The sequence below is a fragment of the Eurosta solidaginis genome, chromosome 1 (assembly GCF_040869045.1).
Source record: "Eurosta solidaginis isolate ZX-2024a chromosome 1, ASM4086904v1, whole genome shotgun sequence".
Taxonomy (NCBI): domain Eukaryota; kingdom Metazoa; phylum Arthropoda; class Insecta; order Diptera; family Tephritidae; genus Eurosta; species Eurosta solidaginis.
Window position 1 is genome coordinate 10,440,411 of NC_090319.1, and position 14,040 is coordinate 10,454,450.

General features: G+C 39.5%; 1 protein-coding gene across 1 annotated transcript in view; it reads left to right on the plus strand.

The window, feature by feature from the left end:
• spn-E (spindle E) overlaps positions 1-14,040 on the plus strand; it is an 86,658-nt gene that overhangs the window by 28,888 nt on the left and 43,730 nt on the right. The window contains exon 3 of the mRNA XM_067779627.1: positions 4,319-4,468. Coding sequence (XP_067635728.1) covers positions 4,319-4,468 — 150 coding nt within the window. The remainder of the gene's footprint in view (positions 1-4,318; positions 4,469-14,040) is intronic.

Consider the following 14,040-nt stretch of genomic DNA (forward strand, 5'->3'; position numbering starts at 1 on the left):
TTGAACAGTGCTTGCATTCCAAACTACATGGTCTTCGTGATATTGCATCGGCATTCCCTTTTCGATGCTCTATGGAAAAGTCATAGCTTTGTAGTCGCTCGATGCACCGTGCCAATTGTCATTCTGGATTACGGAACTGCAGAAGCCATTTCAACGCTGCGTGATCTGTCCTGACGCGGAATCGCAGGCCGTAGAGGTACATGTGAAAATGTTTAATGAACTCTACCAATGCCAACATTTCTCTTCGTGTAACGCAATAGTTCCCCTCTGGTTTTCCAATTGATCGGCTGTTATATGCAACTACCTTCTCCTGTACCTCGACCAATTGTGATAAAACGCCTTCTATAGCATATTCAGTCGCATCTGTATCTAGAATAAATGTTGCTCCTGGAATCGGATATGCCAACATTGGGGCAGTGCACAAACGCTACTTCAATGTTTGGAAAGCCACTTCTTGCTCCTTCTTCCATTCAAAAGCTTTATTTTTTCTTGTAAGCTCGTGGAGGCTATAGTCTACGCTGGAAAATTTTGGTACAAGTCGGCGATAATATGTGCACAGCCCAAGAAAACCTCTTAATTCATGCAAATTCTGTGGTCTTGGCCAATCCTTTACTGCCTCTATCTTTTCATTCGCTGTACAGATGCCTTCTGTCGTTACTTTGTGACCCAAGTAATTTACTTCCTTTTTAAACAGCGAACACTTTTTGGGACTTAGTTTCAGACCAGCGCCAGCTATTCTCTGGAAAACTTCCTCTAAGTTTTTAAGATGTTCATCAAAGTTCTTGCCCAATACGATGATGTCGTCCAGGTACACCAAGCATGTTTTCTAATGTAGTCCTTTCAATACCTGATCCATGAGTCTCTCGAAAGTAGCTGGTGCATTACATAGTCCAAAGGGCATTACTGTAAATTGCCAAAGACCATCTCCGACGCTGAAGGCTGTTTTCTCTTTGTCTTCCTCCTTCACCTCCACTTGTCCAGTGTGGAAAACCATTTCGTACCAGAGAGCGTCTCCAGAGTGTCGTCAACTCTTGGCAATGCTTTTTCGTGGCGTCGTTCAACTTGCGGTAGTCCACGCAAAACCTCATTTTCCTATCCTTCTTCACAAGTACCACAGGTGAGCTCCATGGACTAGCTGATGGTTCGATGACGCCGCTGTCGCTCATTTCTTGTACGATTTGACTCACAACTTCCCGTTTCGCCAGTGGAACACTACGAGGAGCTTGACGTATCGGCCTCGCGTCTCCATTGTCAATTTGATGTTTCACAACATCGGTGCGGCATGGTTTGGAACCATCCTGGTCAAATATGTTTGCGTACTTTAGGAGCAGTTGCTTTTCCTTACTCTAATAATCTTTCTCTAGCCCCTCCGTCCATGCCGTGATGTCATTTGAAAGATCAGTATTACTAGATGAAACGTGTTCCTGGAGCTGTTCACAGTTAATAACTACTTCAGCCTCTTGGCATCTTCCCAAAATAACTCCTTTGGTCAGTTTGAGTGGTGACTTGAACTCATTGAGTACTCTTACCGGAATACGTCCATCTTGTTTTGTCATAGCCAGGGGTTTTCCTACAAATACGTTCAGTGTTGATTTGTTTGCTGCTTCGACAACCCACAATTTGTTTGTCCCACAATCTCCATCAACCTCTGCCCAGGTGACTGCTTCTGATTTTGATGGTATTTGCTGACTCTCTTCCACCAGCACTCGTTTACTGCTGTAGTCTTTCTCGTAGCCGAAATTAAGTGGCACATCCATGTTCTTATATCGCATCGTCGTGCTTTGCATGTCGATCTTGATGCCTTGGTCGATCAAAAAGTCCACTCCAATTATGATTTCATCAACAATCTCTGCCACTGTAAAATTGTGTAGTACCTTCACGTTCCAGACTGCGGGGCTGTACGCAATCTTGCTCCATGCAATGGTCTTATATTTTTTTGACCAAATCCGATCGAATAATGGAATGAGATGCACCCATATCTACAGCCAGTAAACGTTCCTTTCCATCCACATGTCCTCCGACAGTAAGATTCCTCGACCTTCCAATCTGCGAGATAGATATTATGGGGCATTCAATTGCGGGAGCCAGCTGTCGCCCCGTGCGGCTGTCTCGCTGTAGTTTAACGATTGAGTGGTCTTGGAGATTTGCTCATCTCCTTCAGCTCTGCGTTTACGGCCACCCACATTGTTGGAACTATTAGGGTTGGTACTGCAATAACCTGCCATGTGTCCTGGCTTACCACACTTAAAGCATTTGACGGCACCTTCGTTTTTCTGCTGCGTTCCTTTTAATGCTTCCAAAATTGTGTCTACCCAGTCCGGCCTTTCCACTTCCACGCGATGAGCTTTGTATGCGGGCTTACTCAAAAGTGACGCTGTTTCCTGAGTGGGATACCGTTTCAGCAAAAGTTGGTTTTGGATTCGCATGTGTAGCTCGTTTCGTTTCGGCATCCCGTATTCCACATATAAAGCTGTGAATTTTAACCCTCTCGGTGTATTCCAGGGGGCGTCCGCATTTGCGAGATGAGCCAATCTTTCAACATCCGAAGCAAACTCCTGCAAAGTTCATTAGCTTTTTGGTAGCGGTTTTGCAAACCTATTTGGTATATCTGCTTCCTGTGTTCGCTTCCGTATCGCCTCTCTAGAGCGCTCATCAATGTTTCGTAGTTGTTCCGCTCACGCTCGGGAATAGTCTGTAGCATTTCAGGAGCAGATCCTTTCAATACTACGAATAGTGCAGCAACTTTATCTTCAGCATTCCAGTTGTTCACTGTTGCGGCTTCTCAAACTGAAGCTTAAACACCTTGAAAGGATGGTTTTTTGTCTTTGGATTACTCGCTGAAAATTCTGGGCGATTTAATTGCAACTCCTGTATACGACCTCTAAATGTCCCCAACTCGGCATCGATTTTGTCTCCGAGTTGTAAAATTTTTGTATCCTGCGCCTCCAACTTCGAGGAAATACGTCCTTCTTGCTCTTCCAGTTGAGCAGAGATCTGCGATGATATCTGTGCTGAAATTTGCGCCGACATTTCGGATATTCGTGCCTCTTGTGCTTCAATCTTGGATGTAATCTGTGCCGACATTTCTGGACCCCGAGTTCCTTATGCTTCAATCTTTCATGTTATGCGTGTCTCCTGCTCTTCCAGTTGAAATGTTAAACGTGTCTTTTGCGATTCCAGTTGAGATGACACTGTCGATGTTTGTGCAGATATTGCAGCCAATATCAAGTTCAAGTCTGTGTTCGTCCATGCGGTGTTTCGTTTTTTCTCGTCGCTATCAGGATGAAAGACATACTCTTCAACATTGATTCCTTGTGACTCCATAGCTGCCCTTAGTCGTGTTTGTAGCTCGGATTTATTTCCAGTACTATTCAATCCACGGGCTTCCAACTCCCTTTTCAGTTGCTGGGTCTTCAATTCACTCAACGTTGCTATGTCCTTGTTGTGCTCTGCAACTCTGGAATTTATTCAACAATTCCTCTTCTGACACCAATTGTAACGAATTTTGGGAAATTCCGCTTATTTGAAACCTTCTGCTAACGTTCCAATCGCAGAACTGTCGAATAAATAACTCCAATATTCTGTATTGCAAAATGGTCTTTATTAGCCTAGCGTGTTTAAATCAAAATGATTAGTTATTACTCAGCTTGCGCTGCTTTTATACTCTCGGTTTCCTCTTTCACCCATTTCCCGTCTAGTAATTTCGCGAACAGTTTTATCTCATGCTTGATTATCAGCTATATACATGTTTATTTGTAGTTTATAGCCATATGCGTGTGTATGTGTGAGTAACTACTTCGGCTGATGACTACATGTGTGTGTGTGAGATATCTCTTCGTCGCCTTCTATGTATGTGTATAAATGTGTTCATGTACACAAGTGTAGCTTACTTTAATGCTTTTTTTGTTGTTGTGCCTTTATTTACTAACAGCTTAGTGATCACGAAATATTTAGTAGGAAATTAATTATTTCCTCCGAAACCCGTTTGCATTTACAAATAAAAAAATAAATGGATTGTGCTGCGTATGTAAATTGTTGTTAACATATTATACATTAATTTTAAATACAGACCACGACATATACCGGATATAGAAATGTCTATATCCTCTGAAATCAGACCATTAAGATTTGTAACGTTTAAAGAAGGCAGTATTTTATCACAAAAAGAGGACTTTTTTTAAACGGGGAGTGCCCTCTATTGGTCCCGCTTTCTCATGTTGGAAACTGTTTTTGTAATAAAGTTTCGTCAGTATTTCTAGCTTGGAATGAATTGAAATGTAGGTAAATTGCAATAATTATAACACAATTTTTTTAATAGGTACCACAATATATACTTGATGAGGCCTATACAAACCGGGACTATTGTAAAATTGTTTGTACACAACCACGTCGTATTGCTGCTATGTCCATCGCTAGACGTGTCTGTGCTGAAAGAAAATGGGAAGAAGGCACCGTTGTCGGGTTTCAGGTAAGTAGTAGCTTTAACACGTGTATTGGGTTTCGATTTAAATTGAAGTCGACTCGCTTTTGAAATCAATGTTATAGATATACAAATTACACTTTGCAAAACTCGGCTGTGTATTGGACCAAACCAATTTTTGTAAAGAGATTGATCCATAAGTAAAAAAAGTGATTTAACCGTGTTTCGAAGTTGGCTCACATTAACGCTTGTACGAATCTGCAATAAATCCACAATAGTTAATCTAGACGTTCACATACATATGTTCCATCGCATAAACTAGTTCACTAGCTTCTATCCAGCGATGACACACTAGAGTGCCGTTCTAGGTTTAGGAAAAAAATCGGCATCCATGAAATTTGTTGATAATAACCGATTATTGAGGTTAAAAAGGAATATTATCGATTTAAAGTTAAGTACGAAAGTGAAGATAGCCTCGTTTAATGTAAACTTGATTTTAGACCACGTATTGCAAACTAATCTAAAATAAACCCACAATAGTTAATATGACGTTCACATGCATGTGTCCCGAATATACCATGAAAATTTGCAGAAGCAATGTTAAAATGCCCGGCAAATTGGAAATTAGACATGAATTGCGCAAAAAGTACAAACTGGTGTCTTATAGATATACTCTTCTTTGGCGGGTCCCAGTTCGACCTTAACCTCTAACCTTTAATCGCCATTGTTTTTCTCGTTTTTCGATGTTATGGTTACCACTAAAACCATGGTATAAATATTACCAGGTAAACCATTTACTCTTCTTGGTGGCCATAATGGTTTTTTGATTTAAAAAAAATTTTTTTAAACCACTCTCTTAAACTTTGTGGAAATGCCAAACCAAAGTAAACACAAAAAAAAAATTGTTGGTTTGACATTTTTCACTTTTTTGAATGCCAAAAAAATAAAATGCTTATGAAATTAGTAAAAAAATATTTCGAAAAGTTTTGAAATCGGTTTTTATGTATGTATATGGCAAAAAAAAAAATGAGTTACCAATATAATGGATGCCTCAACACGTCCTATTTTTGCAAATGGACAAAAGAAAAGGCCTTACTTCTTAACCTGTTCTCAGTAAGAAGCGCATGTTGGAGACCACCCTTATTGATTTTTCATTCATCCTTCTTCACTTAGTTGATACGTCTTTAACCCTTAAATATGTTGAAACTTCACTTTATAAGAGATCAGCAGTCTCAAGTGTCCTCGCTACTGCGGAAAAAAATGATCTTGAAGGTATTCTTTGGTTTGTTTTGGTCCTTTTCCTCGCGGTTGGAAGATACATCTTTTAATTGGCGCTTAACCTTTTAGGTGATGCTGGTCGTTGCGTGGATGGTCACTCCAGCTAACCCTGTTTCGCGATAACTGACGCCAACAGAAGGCACCACGAAAGATCAAAGTCTTCCCCCACCTGCTACTCCGAATCCAGTGGAGATCTTCCCATAACTTGCCGACGCCAGCAAAAACGCTGTAGCTCTTCGCAGCTTAGGTAAACATCATCGCCCAGTTGGAGTATGATAGTTCGTGGAGGCTGAATTTGCCGGCTGAACGGTCAATGCCTGCCGCCGTGGTGTAGAGCTAGTGTGTCGGCCTTTCCATCAAAAATATTTACGAAAATTTGTATAAATGGTATTGATTGTCCCTCGGCATTACCTTGGCACCAAAAGTTCGTCCGCCTTAGCAGATAAATTTCTGGGTCGGCACAAAACATGTATTTAGGTGAGCCAGTTCGTAGAAAAACGAATACACGATACGTAGCCTTCGAATTGGATGGAAAGCTAGACCGTAATCTCAGATATATATCACACCAAATTGTTATTATTAGTAGATATCAGAGTTGTAAAACTGTGCAATCATTTGAAATTTTAAATCATTGATTTAAGAATGCTTGCTCTTCATTCATTCATTCCTTGTTAAGGAATGTGGCTCTCAAGTTAACCCATTCTTCATTCAGTAGTGGAAAAAAGAATGCACTCCTGAACTCATTCGAAGAAAAAATGAAGTAATTGAATGAAACACAAACATTTTTCAACACAGATTAAGCATTCAAATGAATGCAGCCTTTGCTGAGTGTCCACACACTTTTCTAGTACCAATCAATTATTAAAAATGTCGTACATGCACAAAACCCGCTCAAATATCACATGGATGCATTTAATTAAAGCCACTGCACAATATCTACACAAAAATTTAATTATTGTCCGTAATGCCCATTTTTTTCGATATTTAAATGGTAATAAAGCACAAAGAAGTTAACTGGAAAAGTATTCTTATTGAAATTTTCCTAAAAATTTAATAATAAAAAAAGCAAATGACAAAGATTTTAACATCCCTGTTCCGAAAATTGTCATCGTTCTAAATAAGTGTTGCCAATGTATCATATAAAAGGCTTGCATGAAAAAGTACTAATCAACACTTGAACGTCCTCAATTGTTTATTAAATAATTGAAAGTTATATATTACTAAATCCCTTAATTTGGTTTATCTCCATACATTTTAATAAGCTTTTTCCGTCTAACTCTGCCCTCCCCCCCTCTTCACTTTCATAATCCATTTATTCACTCCACCCTCCGTCTTTTTCGCTTCATCTATCTATCTTCGTCTCACTCTATCTCTTTCTCAGTCTCCTTCTCCTTCTCTCTTTTCTCTTCTCTCAAGTTCTCATTCTTCTTCATCTCTTATTGCCAGTCGCAGAGGGTGGTATGTATTTTGTTCCAGTCCCAGTCCCACTCCGAGTCTCAATCGCAGTGTAGTCCTAATGCCAGTCCCAGTTCGTCTCTGGTCTACTTCCCGGAAAAAAGGATCGTAAATACTAAATAGGCAAATTTATATATCAAATTTCAGGCAAATCGAATAGGACGTATGTAAATAGGTATATGGGTATTATTAATTCATGTCTTTATTTCGGCTTCGCATGCATATTTATCAGTTTTGCCAGGTTGATGCGACTAAATCGAATATCACAATGAAAATTACTTTAATGCTCTCGGCAACAGCTTTCATTTGATATCCATATTATCCACGTTTTGGCCTATATCTCGAGACCCTAGTTAACCATAAGTATGAAAACTACCCTGTACTAAAGCACCCATCAACAGCTTCAATTTGATACCCATAATGTAAAAACACATCCTAGTGCTACCCTGATCCACGTTTTGGCCTATATCTCGAGACCCTAGTTAACAATAGGTATGAAAACTACCCTCTACTAAAGCACTCATCAACAGCTTCAATTTGATACCCATAATGTAAAAACACATCCTAGTGTTACCCTGATCCACGTTTTGGCCTATATCTCGAGACTATAGTCACCCAGGGGTATGAAAATTCCTTATACTAATGCACTCGTCAACAGCTTTCATTTGATATCCATATCATATAAACACTGTCTAGGGGTACACGGGCCCACGTTTTGGCCTATACCTCGAGACCCTAGTCACCCAGGGGTACGAAAAATACCCCGTATTAAAGTACTTATAAACAGCTTTAATTTGATACCCATATTGTACAAACATATCCCAGGATTACCCAGGTCCACGTTTTGATTTCAAGACCCTAGCCAGAACGGGATAAAAATTATCCTATGTTCGTCTCCTCGTTCTAGACCACCTTTCCACGAATTTTCAGCCAAATCGGTTCATCCGTTCTTGTGTTATAAATAGTGTAACTAACACCACTTTCTTTTATATGCATACATATTGTAACGAATTTACTTGCAAATCCTCTTATTTGCCCTTTTGCTAAGTTCGAATCACTAAACTGTTGAATAAATAACTCCAATTTGTAATAATGTAAAATGGCCTTTATTAAAGTACTTCACAATAACAAACTGTGCAACGAATAGCTTGCTTAATAACCACACTGATTGATAGCTCAATGAAACTCTACTATTCAAAATAACACTGCTATTGCTCGCTAGATATCATCTTAATCAAACTGCTCGACAACTCAAATCAAACTGAATTCCTTCTTACTCGCCTGCCCCGCTTTTATAGTTTACGCTGCATACTTCTAGGCTCTTCGATTTCCAGAAGTTACTAGTTAGTTCGGCTACAAAATCGCCAGCCACAACTACGTGCACAAATTATTGCTCTCTCTTGTGACAACTCAGATAAGATATATGCATGTATTTGTGCATTGCCACTCAGATGTTCGTATACGTATATATGTGTAGACGCAATTATTTATTCGTTTATGTAGATACATAATGATTGAATTATTGATGTGCATTCACGTCACTGGTTAGCATCGGCTTAGAGACGATAGCATCGCTCAGTGCTGCTAACATTCGTTACAATATTATAGAGTTATCCTGGTCCACATTTTGGTCGATATCTCGAAAACTAAGTTGGATATTGAAATGAACTCAACTCTACATTAGAACCCTCGTCGATACCTATCGTCATATCACATGACCACATTTTAGGGTTACCCTGGTCCACATTTTAGTCGATATCAAACTGACTGATAGCTTAAATGAAAATCTACTATTGCCCGACAGATTGCGTGCTTAATCAAAAACTGATTGTAGCGCCTCTACCGGTGTCGCCTTTTATACTGTTCGGTTTAGTCGTTTATATTTCCAGGCGATTCTGTTCTAGAATCTACTAAATGGTTATCTGCTATAAGTTTCTCAGCTGTAACTACAGATCATGAGCTGTGCGTCGCGTGTGTTTGTGAGCGACACTTCCACAATTATATTGCATATCTCAGATAAGATATCTGCATGTGTCTGTGCGCTGCTCCTCCGCTGCGTGTTCGTACAAATGTGTAGACACAATGATTGAATTATTTATGTAGATACATAATGATTGATTTATGGATGTGCATACAAGTCACTCCCTGCATCGGCTTAGAGATGGCAGTACCCCTTAGTGTTGCTAATATTCGTAACAATATATTCTTCCTAGCGGTTTAGGGTCCAATACTGTTATTTATACTGGTTTGTGAGTTTGCAAATTGCAATAGCAATATACTATTTTTCTCTATTTTCTAAGAAAAATATTCCTCTAAACACAATAGTTTGTTGTTGTACCGATAAGGTTGCTCCCCGAAGGCTTTGGGGAGTGTTATCGATGTGATGGTCCTTTGCCGGATAGAGATCCGGTACGCTCCGGTACCACAGCACCATTAAGGTGCTGGCCCTACCATCTCAGGAACGATTTATGTGGCCACATTAAACCTTCAGGCCATCCCCTCCCTCCCCAACCCCAAGTTCCCTGAGGAGCTTAGGGTAGCCAGAGCCTCGTCTCTCTAGGTAGTTGTAGCTTTTTTAATAGCAAAGAAAATTAACTTTGAATACAAATCTGCTCAAGTAAGATAGAATTCAACCTACAAATGCCATGCAAATAGGCAGAGAGACTAATGGTCCTTCTCAATCACTATTCCGTCAAACACTTAGTTGCTTTTTTTTTCAAGCGAGCTTGGAAAAAACGCTTCAACTAGCTAAACAGTTTCATTATGGCAAAACCATACAGATGGTGGAAGTTTATCAGCTAATTGTTACTTTTTTTAGCTGCTATGACATTTCTACTTCTAGCGCAGTATGTTTTTGACACTCAACCAAAGAATTACAAAAACAAAATACATGAAATGCGTGTGTTTGTTTGTATGTATGTCACCCTGCCGCCACCAAAGAGGATAAGTATTATAAGAGACGTCACTCGTTACTTTGCGTAATGTTATTCATTAGGGTACTCCCAGGTTTTTTGGGCGAGATGTCTTCTATACATTTCGTGGGGTTTTTGTGTTTATTTTTCCAACTTTATTTAATATTTAATTTCATATTTAATATTTAATTCTCATTCCAAAAATTACATTTGCATAAGGTGCCTACACGGCACGGATAAGTGCGAGATAATTAAAAATATCCCTTACAGAAAACATTAGACATAAATTTTTTTGATTTCCAGCGAGTTACTCGCCACTCGTAGCAGACTGGTGGCTCTTATTTATTTATCCTCTTTGCCGCCACGCTGTTATTTTGTTATTTTTGTTTATCTGCACATTCGTATGTTCATTTCATTCGCTCGTTCACAATAGTGCCCTATTTTTGAATATGCAACACAATACAACACTATCAATCAGGTCGACAATTACCTTTACTTTTTATTGTTGCTTTCCATGCAATTCGGTAAGCTAGCTAGTGTTTTAATTCTAACAGTTAGCAACGAAATACAGCTACTGTCAAAACATCAGCTGTAAAAAACTGTAGTCCAATGGAGCCAGTCAATCTCTTTGTGGGGAGGGAAATTAATAACCTCTGAAGAGTTTCTCCCAATGAAGCATTTTTTTTTGTGGCACATATAAAGGTTAACTGGGAACTTGACTCAGGTGACAGGTGGAATTAGACATATATTTATCGAAATTCTCGGAATTAGGAAGCTCCAACGAAATCGCCGATAGACCTATGTACTTTGATATATCTAAATTTAAATGACTTAAACTCAAGTATCTATTTTTGTTATATTATCGACAAAAAATATCCACAATTTACTCTATTTGGTCAATGTACAATGTGTTCATTTACAAAATCCATTTTACTACAATAGCAAAATAAGTAGGACATATAGAACCATTTTGACATATAGCAAGAAAGCAATAGATTGTCTTTGCGAAGTTTAAGAGAAACTGAAAAGAGAAACATTTACTTGCTTATTGCGATGATTTAAGGCAACTGCAGTTTCACGGTGTGATTCGCGGTTCGAATCTCGGTGAAACCTTTGATAACATTCGAAATTGACTGATGATGATTATGTGGCGGTTTTCGAAATGTTAAAATCGCAGTATGCCAGTAAATATTTCTTTCTTTTCAAAAATAATGATTGAATATTCAATTATTATAAGCCGGTGTTAAGCTCATGAATTCTTAAATATTAAACTACTTGAATAATTAGAATGGCCCTTTTGCACCCAACTCCTAAATTGATTTAACATATCTGATGGCAATGAAAGTATACCAAAAAATAACCTTGGGGAAAAAGTATTTAGTACTGAATGGAAAAAAAGTGTGCATTCATTTCAAGTTTACATTCATTAAAGATTGGGAATGGTTCCTACATTCCCACTCTATATTGAATTATATTTTACCATTCAATAACACACACACTTTAGCTTTGGGTTAAAGTATTTTGAGCCATTTAGGAATGGATATTTATAATATGCAACCAAATAATCACAATTTTTTAAAAGAATGCTGAGAGAATGCACACTCAATTGATTCAATCTTTTTACAACTCTGGTAGATATGTACCTCTTCCGTACACCTGATGCTTCTTTTTGCGGGAAACCAACAAAACAATTCTTGCATTGAAATTTCTGAAATACGGTTGACCGTTGAGATTTCTTTCCCTCCAAAAAAAGTTATTTCCAGCAATAAAAAATTCGGTTTTGGATAAAATATCATAATATTAATGTTAGAACGCAAAAATATATGGTAATTCTATACGACAGCATGACACTGGTAATACGCCTCCAAAAATACCGAAAGAGGTGTCAAAAGACTCGTATTGACCTCGACAACAATAATCCGAAGGCGGAAAATAAAAATTTTAGATCGTTCAAAAGATATTAACGAAAAGCCGAAAAATGATCCCGAGGGCTCCGAAACGGAGGATGGGATCCATAGTATTTTTGCGCAGAACACCTTTCTGCATTGGCGTCATTTGGCCGCGCTTATAAAAAATTCCTTGGGTGGGTCCAACACCAACTATATCCGCGCAAAGCACTTATGTTCACAATTTTGTTGTGGGTACCACAAAATCATCAAAATTACAACAGCCACATGAAAATTTTCAAAATTTCTTTCGCAAATATTTCTTGACAGACCCCAAATCTTTTACCTCCGCCTTTCGCGATCCTGGATCCAAAACGCGTCTTTTGATACCCCTGTTGATATTTTTGGACGTGTCTTAAGAGTGTCATGCTGTCGTATATAATTACCAAATATATTACAGTTTGCTATACTTCTGTTATGAAAACAAAACCAAAATATAAATGTGAGATCAGTGAGGATTTAAAAATTTTTTTAAACGTCATTTCGGCTCTCACCGGTTTTACCTTGTAATATTTATACCATGACTAAAACATTAAAAGATGGAAGAACAAAACACTATCGAATGAGCGTTAGGATTGCGCAGGGGGCGAATGCGGATTCAGTGGAAGGAAATGCGAAAATTGTGTGAAGCTGTGTTAGGTAGGTAGGTAAGTAGGTTGAACTGGCCGGTCCATGAGGACTTCACATAGACTGATTGAGTCCGTAGTGTTACCAGAAGTTTGTTTTAACGACCAAACTGAAAATCCCTATCAAAAACCAGGACCTATGTTATAAAATAACTCCGTCCTCTTGGCAAATACTAGAAGCTTCCTAGGACTTAAGCCACTTGCTGCTTCTAGATCTGACAGCTGTATCACTCCTAATAGCTGGAGTCTTAGCCTGGCAAGTGCAGGGCACGAGCACAGAACGTGATCGATCGTTTCCTCCTCCAACCCGCACTTCCTACAACTGCTATCACTGACCAAGCCTAGTTTAAAGGCATGTGACGCCAGAAGGCAGTGTCCAGTCAGAATACCCGTCATGAGTCTACAGTCCTCTCTTTTTAATGATAGGAGCAACTGTGTTAGTCTAAGGTTGTAAGACCTACACATAATCTTCGACACTTTACAGCCCCGCGCTTGAACCCACGCCTTTCCCGCTTGGTCGATCATGTGCACCTCTCGCCTTCGCTTAATATCGCCCAATCTAATTGGGACATCTACGGAGCAAGCTTCAAGGGATGCGCCCTTTTTAGCTAGTTCGTCCGCTTTTTCATTCCCATCTATTCCCATATGCCCTGGGACCCAATATAGATGTATGCTTCTCTCCAGTAACTGCTTACACCTCCATTGTGGCCTTAAGATCTCCCTCGAAGCGCAGATAGGGAATCATGTAGTCTGTTCGTCTTGTGATTGATGACGCTATACTACTATGGCCATATGGTCGGCGCTCAAGCACCGAGCCTGGTTGCGGTCGTTAACGCTTTGTTCTTTGCTACCAGGTCTACAGGTGGGATGTGCAAAATGGCATACAGTGCAGCCGTGGGGGTTGTTTTCAGGGCTCCCGTAATGCTAAGCATCGATAGTCTGCATACCCCCTCTAATTTTTTGAGGTATGTTGTTTTTTGTGTGGCTTTCCACAAAACAAGTACTCCATAGTATAGAATAGGGCTTACAATCGCTGTAAAAACCCAATGAGAAAGAGAGGGCGATAGGCCCCACGTACACCCCAGCATTCTTTTACATGCGTAGAGTGCCGTTGAGGCCTTCTTGACCCTCTCCTCCACGTTGAGCTTCCATGACAGCTTACTGTCTAGGATGATTCCTAAATATTTTGTGCAAGGTTTCTCCTGTAAGGTCACCCCTTCTAACTTAGGCCTGGTCCAATTTGGGACCTTGTACCTCTTTGTAAACAAGACCATATCCGTCTTCTCCGCATTGACTTTCAACCCGACATTAGATGCCCAGGTATGAATATCGCGAAGCGCCCGATCCATCAAAGAACTAATCGTTGGAAGGCACTTTCCACTTATGACAATTGCAACGTCATC